The sequence below is a fragment of the Eulemur rufifrons genome, chromosome 21 (genome assembly GCF_041146395.1).
Source record: "Eulemur rufifrons isolate Redbay chromosome 21, OSU_ERuf_1, whole genome shotgun sequence".
Lineage (NCBI taxonomy): Eukaryota > Metazoa > Chordata > Mammalia > Primates > Lemuridae > Eulemur > Eulemur rufifrons.
The window spans coordinates 23,263,540-23,276,436 of NC_091003.1; the positions used below are offsets into that span (position 1 = coordinate 23,263,540).

At 51.2% G+C, this 12,897-nt stretch overlaps 1 gene segment (V, D, J or C); it reads right to left on the minus strand.

Moving 5' to 3' along the window:
- Nucleotides 1-2,237: 2,237 nt before the first annotated feature.
- LOC138401635 (immunoglobulin lambda variable 6-57-like) lies at nt 2,238-11,153 on the minus strand. The segment is given in 3 exon segments: nt 2,238-2,541; nt 10,960-10,999; nt 11,108-11,153. Coding segments are annotated over 3 exon segments (390 nt in total).
- Nucleotides 11,154-12,897: the final 1,744 nt, after the last annotated feature.

Here is a 12,897-nt window from a genome sequence, read left to right on the forward strand (position 1 = left end):
CACGGGGCAGTCCCCTGCTGCCCAGAACCCAGACTCATCCATGTGTCCTGTCTGCTCCACTGTGCACTTTGTCCTCCCTGAAAGGATGGAGCTGGGCAGTGTCCCTGCCCCAACACACCTTAGTTTCAGGGCTCCACACAGTCCTGGGGGGTCCTGACAGTTGCAGTCACTTCCCATCACAGCTCAGTGAACACCCTGATGCTCAGGACCCCCCCAACCTTCTGAGGGTTCCCAGCTGGCAGGGCCAGACACACTAACCCTCTGACATTGCTCCACGGCAACGGCTGCTGGACCCACATCCCTTGACATCCTCAGGACACACACCTGCTGAGCTCCCTGTGGATGCACAGGTGTCCTTGGTTGTGCTGCTCAGCCCACCAGACGCAGGTGCTCAGGGAGGAGCAGGGGACACCAGTGGGGCTGTGATTAGACACTCCAGGGCTGTGTGATGGTCACACCAGTGAGCACATTGTTCTTATTAATATTTAATTTTTTTATAAAATAAGTAAAAGGTTTATTGGTTTTTTTTATGGTGTTAAAATATATATAACATAAAATTTATCATTCTTTTTTTGTTTTGGGTAGTTTTTTTTTTTTTAGACAGAGCCCCACTCTGTTGCCTCTGTAGAGTGTAGTGTCATCATCAGAGCTCACTGCAACCTCAACCTTCTGGGCTTAAGCAATCCTCCTGCCTCAGCCTTAGTAGCTGGGACTATAGGCATGGGCCACTGCACCCAGCTAATATTTTTTTCTTTTCTATTTTTAGTAGAGATGGGGTCTCTCTCTTGTTCAGTCCGATCTCCAATTCCTGAGCACAAGCGATCCTCCTATCTTGGCCTCCCACAGTTCTAGGATTACAGGTGTGAGCCACAGTGCCCAGCCCATCTTACAAATTTTTAAGTGTAAAATTCAGCGGCAAAAAGTACATTCATAGTGTTACTTACAACTATCCATTTCCAGAATGCTTTCTTGATCCCAAATAGAAATTCTATACCTATTAAGCAATAAATTCCCATTTCCCTCTCTCCCTAGCCTCTCATAAGTTCTATAACACTTTCTATCTATATAAACTTGCCTCTTCTAAGTACCTCCTATAAATGGAATAATATAATATTTGTCCTTCTGTGTTATACTTAATTGTAAAAGACAAAAGGTAACTTACAGACCCAATTGCCCCTAGTAGATTTCTGCATTGTACTAAGCACTTGGCAAACTATCGCCTTCGTTCAGAGAAGTGTCTTCACATAATTTTTAAAGTGGTTCCCTGTTTCCCATTCTCAATGCCACCCCTCTCACCTCAACTATGATGGACATTGAGGATAATTCCTTTCCTTTCTGCCTCTATGAATTTACCCATTATGGATATTTCTTATAAATACAGCCACGCAATATCTGGCTGTTTTTGTTTGGTTCCCTCACTGAGCATTTCTCAAGGGGCACCTACGAGCAGCGTGTGTCAGAACGTCACACCTGCTCACGGCTGAGTCACACAACCCCGCATGGGTGATGATCTGGGACGTCTCCATGCACACGGTACAGCAACATGAGCAATTGCCTGCTCTCCTAGCCCCGGCTGCACACTGCATCACAGACTCTGCCTGGGGCTTCTGCAGCGTTAGGTAACACAGGGGCTGACCTCACGGTGCTTAGAACACCATTCAGACACGAGACAATCACGTATGCTCTGTGCTGTTATTTTCATTATCAGAGGGTAACCAGAACTACAGATATAAAAATATCTAGCCTTGTGTGCAGCTGAATGGCATAGACGTGATTCAGAGTCACGGGCTAAAGGCTGAGGACATGCCCTGCAACTGAGTGGCCTCACCCACAGCTGACGTTGCCTCCATGCAGGGGACATTGGTTTGTTAGTGTCTGAAGACATTTTTCTTCTCATCAGTGAGGGGAACGTGTGAACAGAAGCTAATGAGTAGAGGCCAGAGATGCTACTAAACATATTACAATGAACAACACGCCTCCGACCACAAAATGCTAATGGTGTTGTGGTTCAGAAACTGTTTTAAATACATCTACTTGACAGGTTGATTGTGAATTTATTATATGATCAGACATCAAGATATGGAAATACAAACTGGTATCTAGAAAAGAAAATAGAGGGAGCTGTGAGCACACACACGCAACTCAGGCATCCAGGAGGGCCAGGGAAGAGCTGCACACCCTGGTGGGGACAGGCTGAGGGCAGAGCCAGGGCGAGGATGCTCTGGGGGGTTCTTGTCTCACTTCCCCATGGTCTGGAGCACTGTGTGACTGTCGCTGCCATCATAAGACTGGCAGTAGTAGTCGGCCTCATCCTCAGACTGCAGCCCAGAGATGGTCAGGGAGGCAGAGTTGGAGGAGCTGTCGATGGAGCCAGAGAACCGATCGGGGACTCCGGAGGGTCTTTTGTTGTCCTCGTAGATCACAGTGGTGGGGGCACTGCCCGGGCGCTGCTGGTACCAGCTCACATAGTAGCTGCCAATGCTGCCGCTGCTGCGGGTGCAGGAGATGGTGACCTTCTGCCCTGGAGACCCCGACACGGAGCTGGGCTGAGTCAGGACAAAGTTGGCCAAAGACCCTGCATAGAGGGAGAGACACAGAGATCAGTGAGAACAGACCAGACCCTGTTTCCAAAGAGGAGGGAGAGACCATCTTCCCAGATGACATCCAGAGCCCTCCCTGAGTTCCCTGCAGGCAGCCACCTGTGCAGTGAGCGAGGAGAGTGAGGAGGAGCGGAGCCCAGGCCATGGTGGGGACACCCCAGGCTGTGCTTCCTGAGCTGACAGCCAGGACTGAGCCCACCAACCCTGTTTATCTGTCATTCTGTTCCTCAGGGTGGGTCTCCATGCAAATTTCTTCCTTTCTGGAAGCTGCACAAGCCCCACCTTAGACTTCACACTAGCTGTGGCTGAGAGATGGAGACACTGTCCCAGGGGGAGGGCTACACCACACAGAGGACACAGGGACACCTGCAGGTGGGGCAGGGGAGACAGCTGAGGCCCTGGGGAACCTGAGCAGGTGCTGAGACCACAGCGCCCTCTGCTGGACGCGGGAGGCACAGCGGCCTTGGGAAGGGGGCCGCCCTCCCCACCCCCACCCCTCACAATTCCAGCCACTGTCCTAGGGTCTCTGCTCAGCATCCTGTGCTCCCTTCGCGTTTAAACCTCCAAATCTGTCCAGTTGGTCCAACGGCCACTACTCTGGTGAAGACATTCTGATTCCCTTTCTGTCCTTGGAGGTGTGAATGTCACAGCAGAATGGGCTGTGTGGAAGGAAAGGGAGGGGAGGGCTCCGCCTTCTCCAGGAGGGACCTCATGACCGGGGCTGCGAGCCCAGCACGGAAAGGCCTGAGAACGAGGGAGCAGCGCTCTGATCAGGTGCCAGATTCCACCGTCAGAGACACCCTGAGAGCAGAAGGACCCTGAGGGCAGGGAGGGGAGGGCCCAGGTGCGAGTCAGGGGACAGTTTCACCAGAGCCCTTCGCCGGCGAGTGCCATGAAGGCAGCAGGGGGCGTCGGTGGACCAGGTGGGTGCAAAGGGGTCTGGAGAGAGACTCTGCAGGGCTGGCGATGGATGGCTGTCTGGGCGAGGGGAAGGTCAGGGTCGATGTCAGTGTGAGGTTCTCGTGTGAAGGTCAGGCGGGTGTCACGGCTGCCGCCCTAGGACACAGGATGTAGAGCCTGTTTTGGGTCCTGGGATGAAAGTTTGCTTCTTCCAGTGGGGACAATCGGGTAACAGGCAGTGGAGCAGGCGACAATGTGAAAGCAAAGCTCTGCAGTCCCTCGCCGTGGGCTGTGCTGTGTCAAGGGCGCGCTGTGTGTGGACAGTGAGTTGGAGGACGGAGACGGAACCTCGGGGGCCTCCACTGCCTCCGTGGGGACAGAAAGACACTGAAGCTGCTTTTGTGTTCGGGAAAAACTGTCATTTATTTATGAGAGAAGCTACGCGAGCACGTGTGAAACAGACACTCAAGAGGCACGTCCTCTCCTCTGCCCGGCGCCAGCGGAGCTGGGGGACCCGACGCTGTGCTGCGCTCACGCCGGGGTCTGTCGGGGCTGAGGACGGAGAACCTGCTGCCAGCTCGCCCCGGCTGGAGGATTTGGGCCCTGGAGGCAGCGTAAGCGTCCTGGTCCCTCTCAGGTCCCTCTGCCAGGTGACTGTGTCACACTTTCCCCTCCAACCTCTGACGTCACCCAGCACATCCACCCTGTATTTGACGCTGGTTCATCTTTTGTTTGACAAAGTTGAGGACATAAATCGATAATTTTCATAAAGTTTTGTATGTACCTTGCAGTGTGGGATTATGTGGAGGTGGGAAGGCAGACTTTATCCAATGTCACTTGTTCGTGATTTTGAATGCATGTTACACCTGGATTTGCCATGATTTCCCTATAATTTAATATCTACAAGTTTACTCCGAGATGGCTTCCTGTACTTTAATATCTATATGTTCACTCCAATATATTTACAGATTTATTTATTCATTCATCTGTTCCTGTAATAAATCGCTTTCAATTATGTTTTTACATGTTTTTAGGAAAGATTGAGTATTTACCTTCTGACAGGGTCACAGGCTCCAAATGTGTGTAAGTTTTAAAATAAAGGAAGGACATTTGCAACATGGGTTAATGTCCGGAAAGGCACATATTGTGTCCATAAGTGAGGACGTTTGCAAAGACGAAAGTGCATGGATTTATTCCAGAGCGATTCATGCTCAGAGGAAATGGGACCATGTCAGTGAATGCTCAGGTGTGAAGGTGGCCATGGTCATGTGTGTGTCTGCCCCACCTCCACCCTCCTTGGATGAGGGAGGAGAGAAATAAGGACACTTGGGAAGACACTTGGTATCCCCCATGACATTGATTCCTTCTCTGTGGGAGGGACACCTTCTCCGTGTGTGGTGGTTGTCCACTCCCTGCGTCTACTCCACAGAGCAGAGCCAGCCTCTGCCTTCTGTCCTGGACAGTCAGTGTGGCACTGAGGTTGCTATGAGAGGAGAAGCAAAGACAGAAAAGAGCAGGAGACGCGTTCAGAGGGGCGGGGAGGAATGTGGTCCTGGCAGGGCTGTGTCTGGGGAAACTGACCAAGGAGAGCGGGCTCCGCCAGGGCCCCAGGGGAAGTCAGGACGCTCTTCCTGTGCCTGAGAGTGACAGGTGTGTTAGGCCTGGGAGGAGCTGGTGGATAATCCTGAGGGACAGGAGCTCAAAGCTTTGGGGTCCCCAGGGGAGGCAGAAAAGGCAACATGGGGAGGACCAGGGGAGGGAGGAGCATCCCTGGCCGAGAGGAAGCCACCATGGGATGTGCACAGAGAGCCCTGCCCTCCAGGGGAGCCTCAGGGACCTGCAGAAGGGGATGGAGTGAATGGCTGGGGGTGGGAGGCAGCTACAGGCACAGAGAACCTGTGGGAAGATCGACCCGGTCACAGAACAGTCTGATATCAGTTCAGTGAAGCCTTTGTGGGCTCACACGCCTCCATCTGTCACCTACTCTGTGACTTCGAATGTGGGAAAGTCCCACGCCCTTCATCCTCTCAGTAACCTAAAGATCCCCTTTCCCTCAAAAGGTCCCTGTCCCCACCTGCCCTCCCTGGTCCTCTGGTCACTCTGGGCAGGGACCTGACTGTGCTGACTGACTTTGCTGCTGCTGCTCAGGTCTTCACAGTGGGAGCAGGTGGCAGCTCAGGAATTGCACTCGGGCTGGGGGTGGGGAGGGGAGTCACCTCATTGGTGGTGGGGACAGGAACCTGCCTCTGAGCTGCACTTGCACAGCTCACAGTGTTGTCATGTGGAGTGGATATGACATGTGAATGTCCATGGGGCCCTGTGGGGAAACTCAGCACAGCCTCCTGGGCTCCACACTGTTGACAGGGGACACCTGAGTCTGTCCTGTCCTTCTTGGTGGGTGGAGTCACCTCATGCAGATATGACCCTGCCATGCTCCTCTCCACTGTCTGGTGGGATGCTGGCCTGGACAGAGGGTCCCTTTGGGTGGAGAAGGAAGAGATGACCTGAGTCACCCCCATGGGCTGAGGGAAGCCCATGCACCCAGTGTCTCCCTGGGGTGGAGCTGTCCCTCCTGCAGGAGAGTCCCACACCCATGGGGTCATCACACCCAGTCCCACAAGAGGAGGCTCAGCCATTTCTCTAGTGAGGACATAATGGGCTCCCCCCACCCTTCTCTCTCTCTGTCTTTCTCTGTCTCTCTCTCACACACAGACACACACACACACACACACACACACACACACATATCAGACCCACGGCGCCCCCTGCTGGCCACAGACTCACAACCCTCTGCTCATTGTCACTGCACAGCTGAGCCCTCCTGGCAGATGAAGCTGCTTCTGACCCTTTTCCCACCTGGGGAGAGGTAGTGCGGGTGCTGGAGCCTTTGCTCCCCAGGGGCCCTTGTGTGGGGTCACCATGGACTGCAGGGATCCACGGTTGGCCTTCTGCATCCCCACCTTGCACTCCCCACCCCCTGAAGGGACACCAGTGACCCCACGGTGGCAGGTCATGGTTTCTACTCTCAATTAGGCTTTCCACACACTCTGCTCACACCTTCATAGTGTCCCTCTTTATTGAATTTGTGTCTGTTGACCTCATTTTGAGTGGGCCGGCCTTTCCTGCAGGACCCCTAATTAACACTCCCAATCATGTTTGCATCACAAACAGAGTAATTTGTCTAAATAAATTAACTGTACCATGCAAGAGTCATAATTGTCAACGCCCTTGTTTCCATTGGAAAGATTCTGTGTCCTGAGCAAGGAACAGCTGTCCACATACAGGTGACAAGACTCAGAATGTCCTATAAGCCACGGTGCAGACATCCTCCAAGTGAATGGAGGTTCCATGGAAGGGCTGTGGCCTCTCACAATGGGGCAAAAATGCTTGAAGTTTCCACCACTGATTCTGGCTGTTGCCACAGCAGTGAGGGCCCTGTGACCTCATGGGCTTGTTCTCAGACTCTGACAACGATGTCAGCTAGAAAGGGCTAATTTTTCTTCTTTCAAGAGAGACACGGCAGTGCCAGAGGTTCTGGCTTTAGCACACTTGGATAAACAGGCAATATTTCAATATCATCATGAAGATTTTTTTTCCTTTATGAGAATTTAGAAACATTGAATGGAAAATTCAGAGTAGAGCGTTTTTGAAGCCAGACGTGCTTCCGAGTAGAGTGTGTATGTATCCCAGTTAGTTTCAAATTTCAAAATTGCATAGGATAAGACCCTGAGCAGGCTGAGGTTTTTGTCCCACTTCCCCATCTGCCTGTGTCTCTGTGAGAAGCACTGCTGTCCCATATGGCACAGTAATAGTCAGCCTCGTCCTCAGGCTGCAGCCCAGAGATGTGCAGAATCCCTGCATTGGCCGAGGCATCTTTGGAGCCAGAGAAGCGGCTGGGGACCCCGGAGCCCTGGTGCTTATCTGAGTCAGACTTGAACCTCAGGAGGCACCGGGGAGGGCTCCCTGGCTTCTGTTGTTGCCAGTGTATAGTATAGCTGCCAACACTGAAGCCACTGCTCAGGGTACAAATGAGTCTGACCGATGATCCCAGGGATGCAGAGAGGGAGGGCGGCTGGGTCAGCACAGGCTGGGACAGGGAACCTGCAAAGAGAGACACACGTGGGTGCTGAGGCCGAATCCAGGGTGAAGTTCTTCATGGGTCTTAGACAAAGGGGCTGACACAGGATGGGAACTGAGACTCAGTTTACAAGGCCTGTCCCTACCTGTGCAGTGAGAGAGGAGCACGAGGAGGAGAGGAGCCCAGGCCATGGTGGACACAGCACCTGGATCCCACAGTGGGACTGGGCTGCCCCAGGCCTCCTTTTGTGCCCACCCTCTGCATAGGAGGGGCTGCTCATGCAAATGTGTTTCCATCCAGGGACCGCCCAGCCCCTCCCTGAGCCCTGGGCTGGAGCTCAGCTCTCCCTGCTCACTGAGGAGGAGGCAGCTTTGCTTTGCCCCTTGGGGGAGCCCTGGGAGGAAGCACCTGCTGAGACCACACAAAGGGCCCTGCTCAGGGGACTGTGCCAGGCCAGAGAGGACACAGCTGCTGAGACCCCATCAGTGAGCACAGGGCTCATCCCCCAGGGCCAGGCTCCTTGGAGTGAATGATTCTCACTGAGCAGCTGTGTAGGGACCACAGGGCAGTCCCCCAGCGCCCCCTGCTGGTCACAGGCACACACCTCCCCATGGCCCAGAGACCTGAGGGCCCAGCTGGTCTCTGCAGCTCCCCAATCACTGTCTCTGGTCACACAGCCATGGGCTGAGTCCCTGGTGGAGTGACCCCAACACACTGTGAGTGATCGCTGGGGTTTCTCACTCCCAGAAGGAGCCCTGGACTATCAGAGGTGCAATCATGTGCATATATAACTTTTTTAGGTACCTACTCCCCAATAATTTTCTATATTTTAGAAAAACCTAGATGTCCCTCATGTACCATCGTTGTAGGCAGCTCAGATGCTGGAACATTGAGCTGATGTGAATGCCAGGGACAGGCTGTGCAGGGGAGTGGGATGGAAGGACAATGTTCCAGGAATTGGCTCAACAATGTGTTCAAAAATCAGCAAATCGGAAAACATTTCAAAACTCACACAATGAGGATACTGACTAGGCATAATCTGTGAGAAATTACTAGTTGGGTAGAAATAGCATTTACTTGTTCATAGTCCAACACATTTGTTCAGTTTTTTAAGTGAGTTTTTTCTTCCTAAATTTGTACTTTCCTAATTATCTGTGCCTTATATTTCTGGTTAGTATTTTGTTTTAGACAGAATACAGTGTGTTTGTATTCCAAACATAATTTTCCTTATTTTTATTTTCTTACTCATATTTTTTATAGTGTACTAGGAAGGTCAGTGTGACATTGTAATGTTTCTGCAGAAATGTTGATGCCTGGACACAGCAATGCACCATCCTTTCCTCACTGTATCCCAGATGCAAATCTGCACACAAATGGTCCCAGACTCCCGGACTCGGAGGATCTTTTGGAAAATAACTATGTCCAGGATCCTCTGATTCCCTCAGGCCTCTCTGCTCAGGGTACCCAGAGAGATCCTTCCATTCAGGTCTGGCAGGTCACCCTGGGATTAACTCCATCCTTCCCATCAATGTAGTCCACATCTATACTTAATTAAGTCTCTTTTTATTCCATCTAAAGGGATTTTAATTTTTTCATAGAACACTGTTTTGCATTCTCTGTCATGAGGCTGTCTGGATGCTGATGGGCTGTTTGGCCACTGATGCTGGCACCGTGTGAGCACAGAGAGAAGTTACTGCAGTCACGTCCCCATCCAAGTCCCGGTTCCCAGTGGAACATCCCCTGCTGAGGCATCAGGGGACACTCACTGGATCTGCTGTGTGTCCCCCGTGGTGAGTGACAGAGTGGCATGCTCAGGAGCAGGCTCTAGAACAGGCCTGGAGCCCTGAAGCTGCAGAGCCCAGCGTAGGTGGAGTCTGCAAGATGCTTTATCTCCTGGGCCTGGGATGGAGGTTTCACCTCACTCTGCCCATCCACTGTCTGTGGGAGGAGCTCTGCTCTTGAACACACATGTTCTGCTTCATGGAGGGGAGCAGGCTGAGTGTGGGACTCAACACGGCCTCAGTCCCAAGTGGCCTGAAGTTAGTGACTCATGAAGGGCCTGAGACCTTCATTGCTCCTGTGTGACTGGAAGCAGGATGGCGTTTGCATAGATCCCCAACACCACCAGCCACTAGGGAAATGCAGTCAAGTCTAGAGAGATAGACCAGTGCAGACCCATTGGGGTGGCTATAAACAAAATGACAGGTAATGACAAATGTTAATGAGAATGTGGAGAAATTAGAACTCTTATATATTATTCATGGAAATGTAAACTGGTTCAACCCCTTTGGAAAGCAATCAGACATTTCCTCAAAAACAGTAATTATATCACCTTGAACATCCACTCTTACCAAACCCAACAAAAGTACACACATAAGTCCACAGAGAAATTTGAAACTTGTGTACCAATGATTACAGCAGCGTTACTCATAAAACCAAAAGTCTTAAGCAAACTAAATGTCCACCAGCTCATGAATGGTTTAACACCCTGTAGTACATACATACAGTGGAGTACTTTTTGGCAATAAAAATGAATGAAGTACTAAATTATGTCTTGATATGTTTCATGTATGAAAATCAATCTAATAAACATTTGCATGCATTAATCTCCTAAGTTATGTAGAAAACAAAAATTGGATCTACAAGCCAAAGTTATACTAATACTATTTATTAGACTAGTAATTGTTTATTTGTAGGTGATGAAAATATTCTAAATTCATGTTACGGTGATGGTTGCACAACTCAGTAAATACTGAAGAAAATTTGAAGTGTATATTTAAATGGGTGGAATTTATGATATATATATTATCATGATATATATGATATATACATTTTATATATACATTACATTCATTATACATGAATTATGATATATACATTATAATATATCTTAACAAAGACGTTTTAAAAAACAATATGAAAGCTGGCAAGGTCACTGGCTTTGGGAGGTCCCTGACCATTTAAAGCAGGTCTGTGCTGTGAGAGTTGGATCTTCAGATGTGACTGCCCTGGGGTTGGCCACTGTCGATCTTTTGCCTGGCGTTTGTCACAGGCAGTCATGACAGTGATCACAAGAAAGCAGGGGCAGGTTTTTGTCTCAGTTCCCCCTGTGTCTGCAGCACTGTGGGACCACTCAGGCTACTGTCCCAGGCTGAACAGTAATAATCAGCCTCGTCCTCAGCCTGGAGCCCCGTGATGGTCAGGGAGGCCGAGCTGCCAGACTTGGAGCCAGAGAACCGGGCAGGGACCCCCGAGGGTCTATAGCTATTATCATAGATGAGAAGTTTGGGGGCCGTTCCTGGGAGCTGCTGGTACCAGTACACATAACTACCCTTGATGTTGCTGCAGGAGATGGTGACCGTCTGCCCCAGGGCTCCAGACACCGAGGGCGGCTGAGTCAGCGCAGACTGGGCCCAGGACCCTGGAAGGGGAGAGACACAAACAGGGTGATTCTGGGTCTGGGGACAAGAGGACACAGCAGGGCCCCATGGTCTTCCCAGGGCCCTTCCCCTGCCCTAACTCAGGTCACCTGTGCAGTGAGCCAGGAGGGTGAGGAGGAGAGGGGCCCAGGCCATGGTGGAGACTGTCCCGAGTGCTGCCTTCTGTGCCCGCAGCTGAAGCAGCTTCCCCAGGTCTGTCCTTCCCCTCTTCATACCCTGAGAGGGGAGGCTCCCTCCATGCAAATGAGCCCCAGCTTTCTGCCCCCACCCTGGGCCCTGGTCAGGCCCCTGTGCCTGAGGGTGTCAGGGGTGGGCGGGGGTGGGGCTTTGTGGTCCCAGGGGGTGGGGAGGTCACAGCTGTGCCCTGAGCAGAGGGCACCAGGCAGGGCAGGTTGCTGTTTCCAGCTCTGATCACCCCACAGCTCTCAGGAGCAGGCCTCGAGCACCCCCTGCTGTCTAGGACCCGACACACCATAGTGTGACATGGTGACCAGAGTGTCCCAGAGCCAGTGCTGTACTCTCTCCACTGCCCTGTCCACAGCCCTAATCTCATATGACACTGACTTGTGAGAGCTGTTAGGAACGACTCTTCAATATACAAGGCTAGGAGAAAACAGGGTTTGTACTGAATGAGGAGTGCTGTCAATCTTCTTAAAAATGAATACAGTTTAACAATTTCTCACCAAAAAGAATATGCAGTGTATATTATTTTGTCATAAAAAGAATAAAGCTCAGCAGAAAAGATAATTGAAATTACTTAATCCACAAAACAAGAAACAAGAGTTTGTGTCTGACTAGAACTCGTACAAGTATTGTATGTGCCCCAGCCTGGCATGTGTGTGTGTGTGTGTGTGTGTGTGTGCCAGTGTGCGTGGGGTGTGGAGTTACTGGGGAACACCAGGACCGTCAGCTTGGCCTCTGTGCCAGTGAATGTGTCACAATGTGATTCTAGGACTGTGAGATTTTAAATGCACCAAGATTTATATTTCTAAAAAAAACAGTGAATATATAGTCACCTAAATAACATAGGTCTGTAAGTTTTTGTGAAAGAAAATCTACAGTGCATTTTAATTTTGCTTTTATAAGCATATCTTATTTTAATTATTGTTTTAAATAATATTTGTTTTTTACCTTGCAGTGTTTTAATTTTTCTGTTATTACATTATAGACACTAATCTGGGCAACTGTGCCGTGATCTGTGCTGTGCCAGTACCGTCTCCTCTCTGATGGTGCCGTGACCATCACAGTGAATTGTGATTCCCTTTTTCTCCCACCTGAATGAGCAGGGACTCACCCAGGCTGGGCAGTGTCTCTTGTAGAGAGGACGAGGCAGCCCGTGTCCCCTCCCTGCCCCTGAACATTCTCCCTGGGGGCTGTCCCCAAGCCCTCAGGCTGAGGACAGAGAGAGGAGCAGGGCCACAGCTGAGTCCCCAGGTGAGCCCCACTGTGTCTGGGCACAGTGTGTGCGGTGTGGGGAGAGGCGGGGCTGCGTTTGGTAAATAGATATCGGGCACCTGCCTTGTGTTGGGTGCTTTTCAGCGCTGGGTGTGTCACTGTGCAGTGAACAGCCTTGTCCCTCCTCAGGGAGCTGCCCCTGATGGAATGACAATGATGCTCACAGGGGGCCTCGCTTCCTCATGTCACCACTGCAGGCAGAGACCAGGGGCCGCGGCTGCACTCCGGGTTCTGAGCGGGACGGAGGCTCCTGACATCACAGGGGAGGAGGGAATCAGAGCAAACGTGAGCTGAGGGACCATTTCTGGGTTCCAGTGAAGATGAAGAGAAGTTGGCAAAGTAGATCTAGGAGGAGCAGCTCGGGGATGAATGGTGAGACCCAGGTGAAGGGGCCGCCAGGGACCGAGGATTGGGGTTCAAGGGG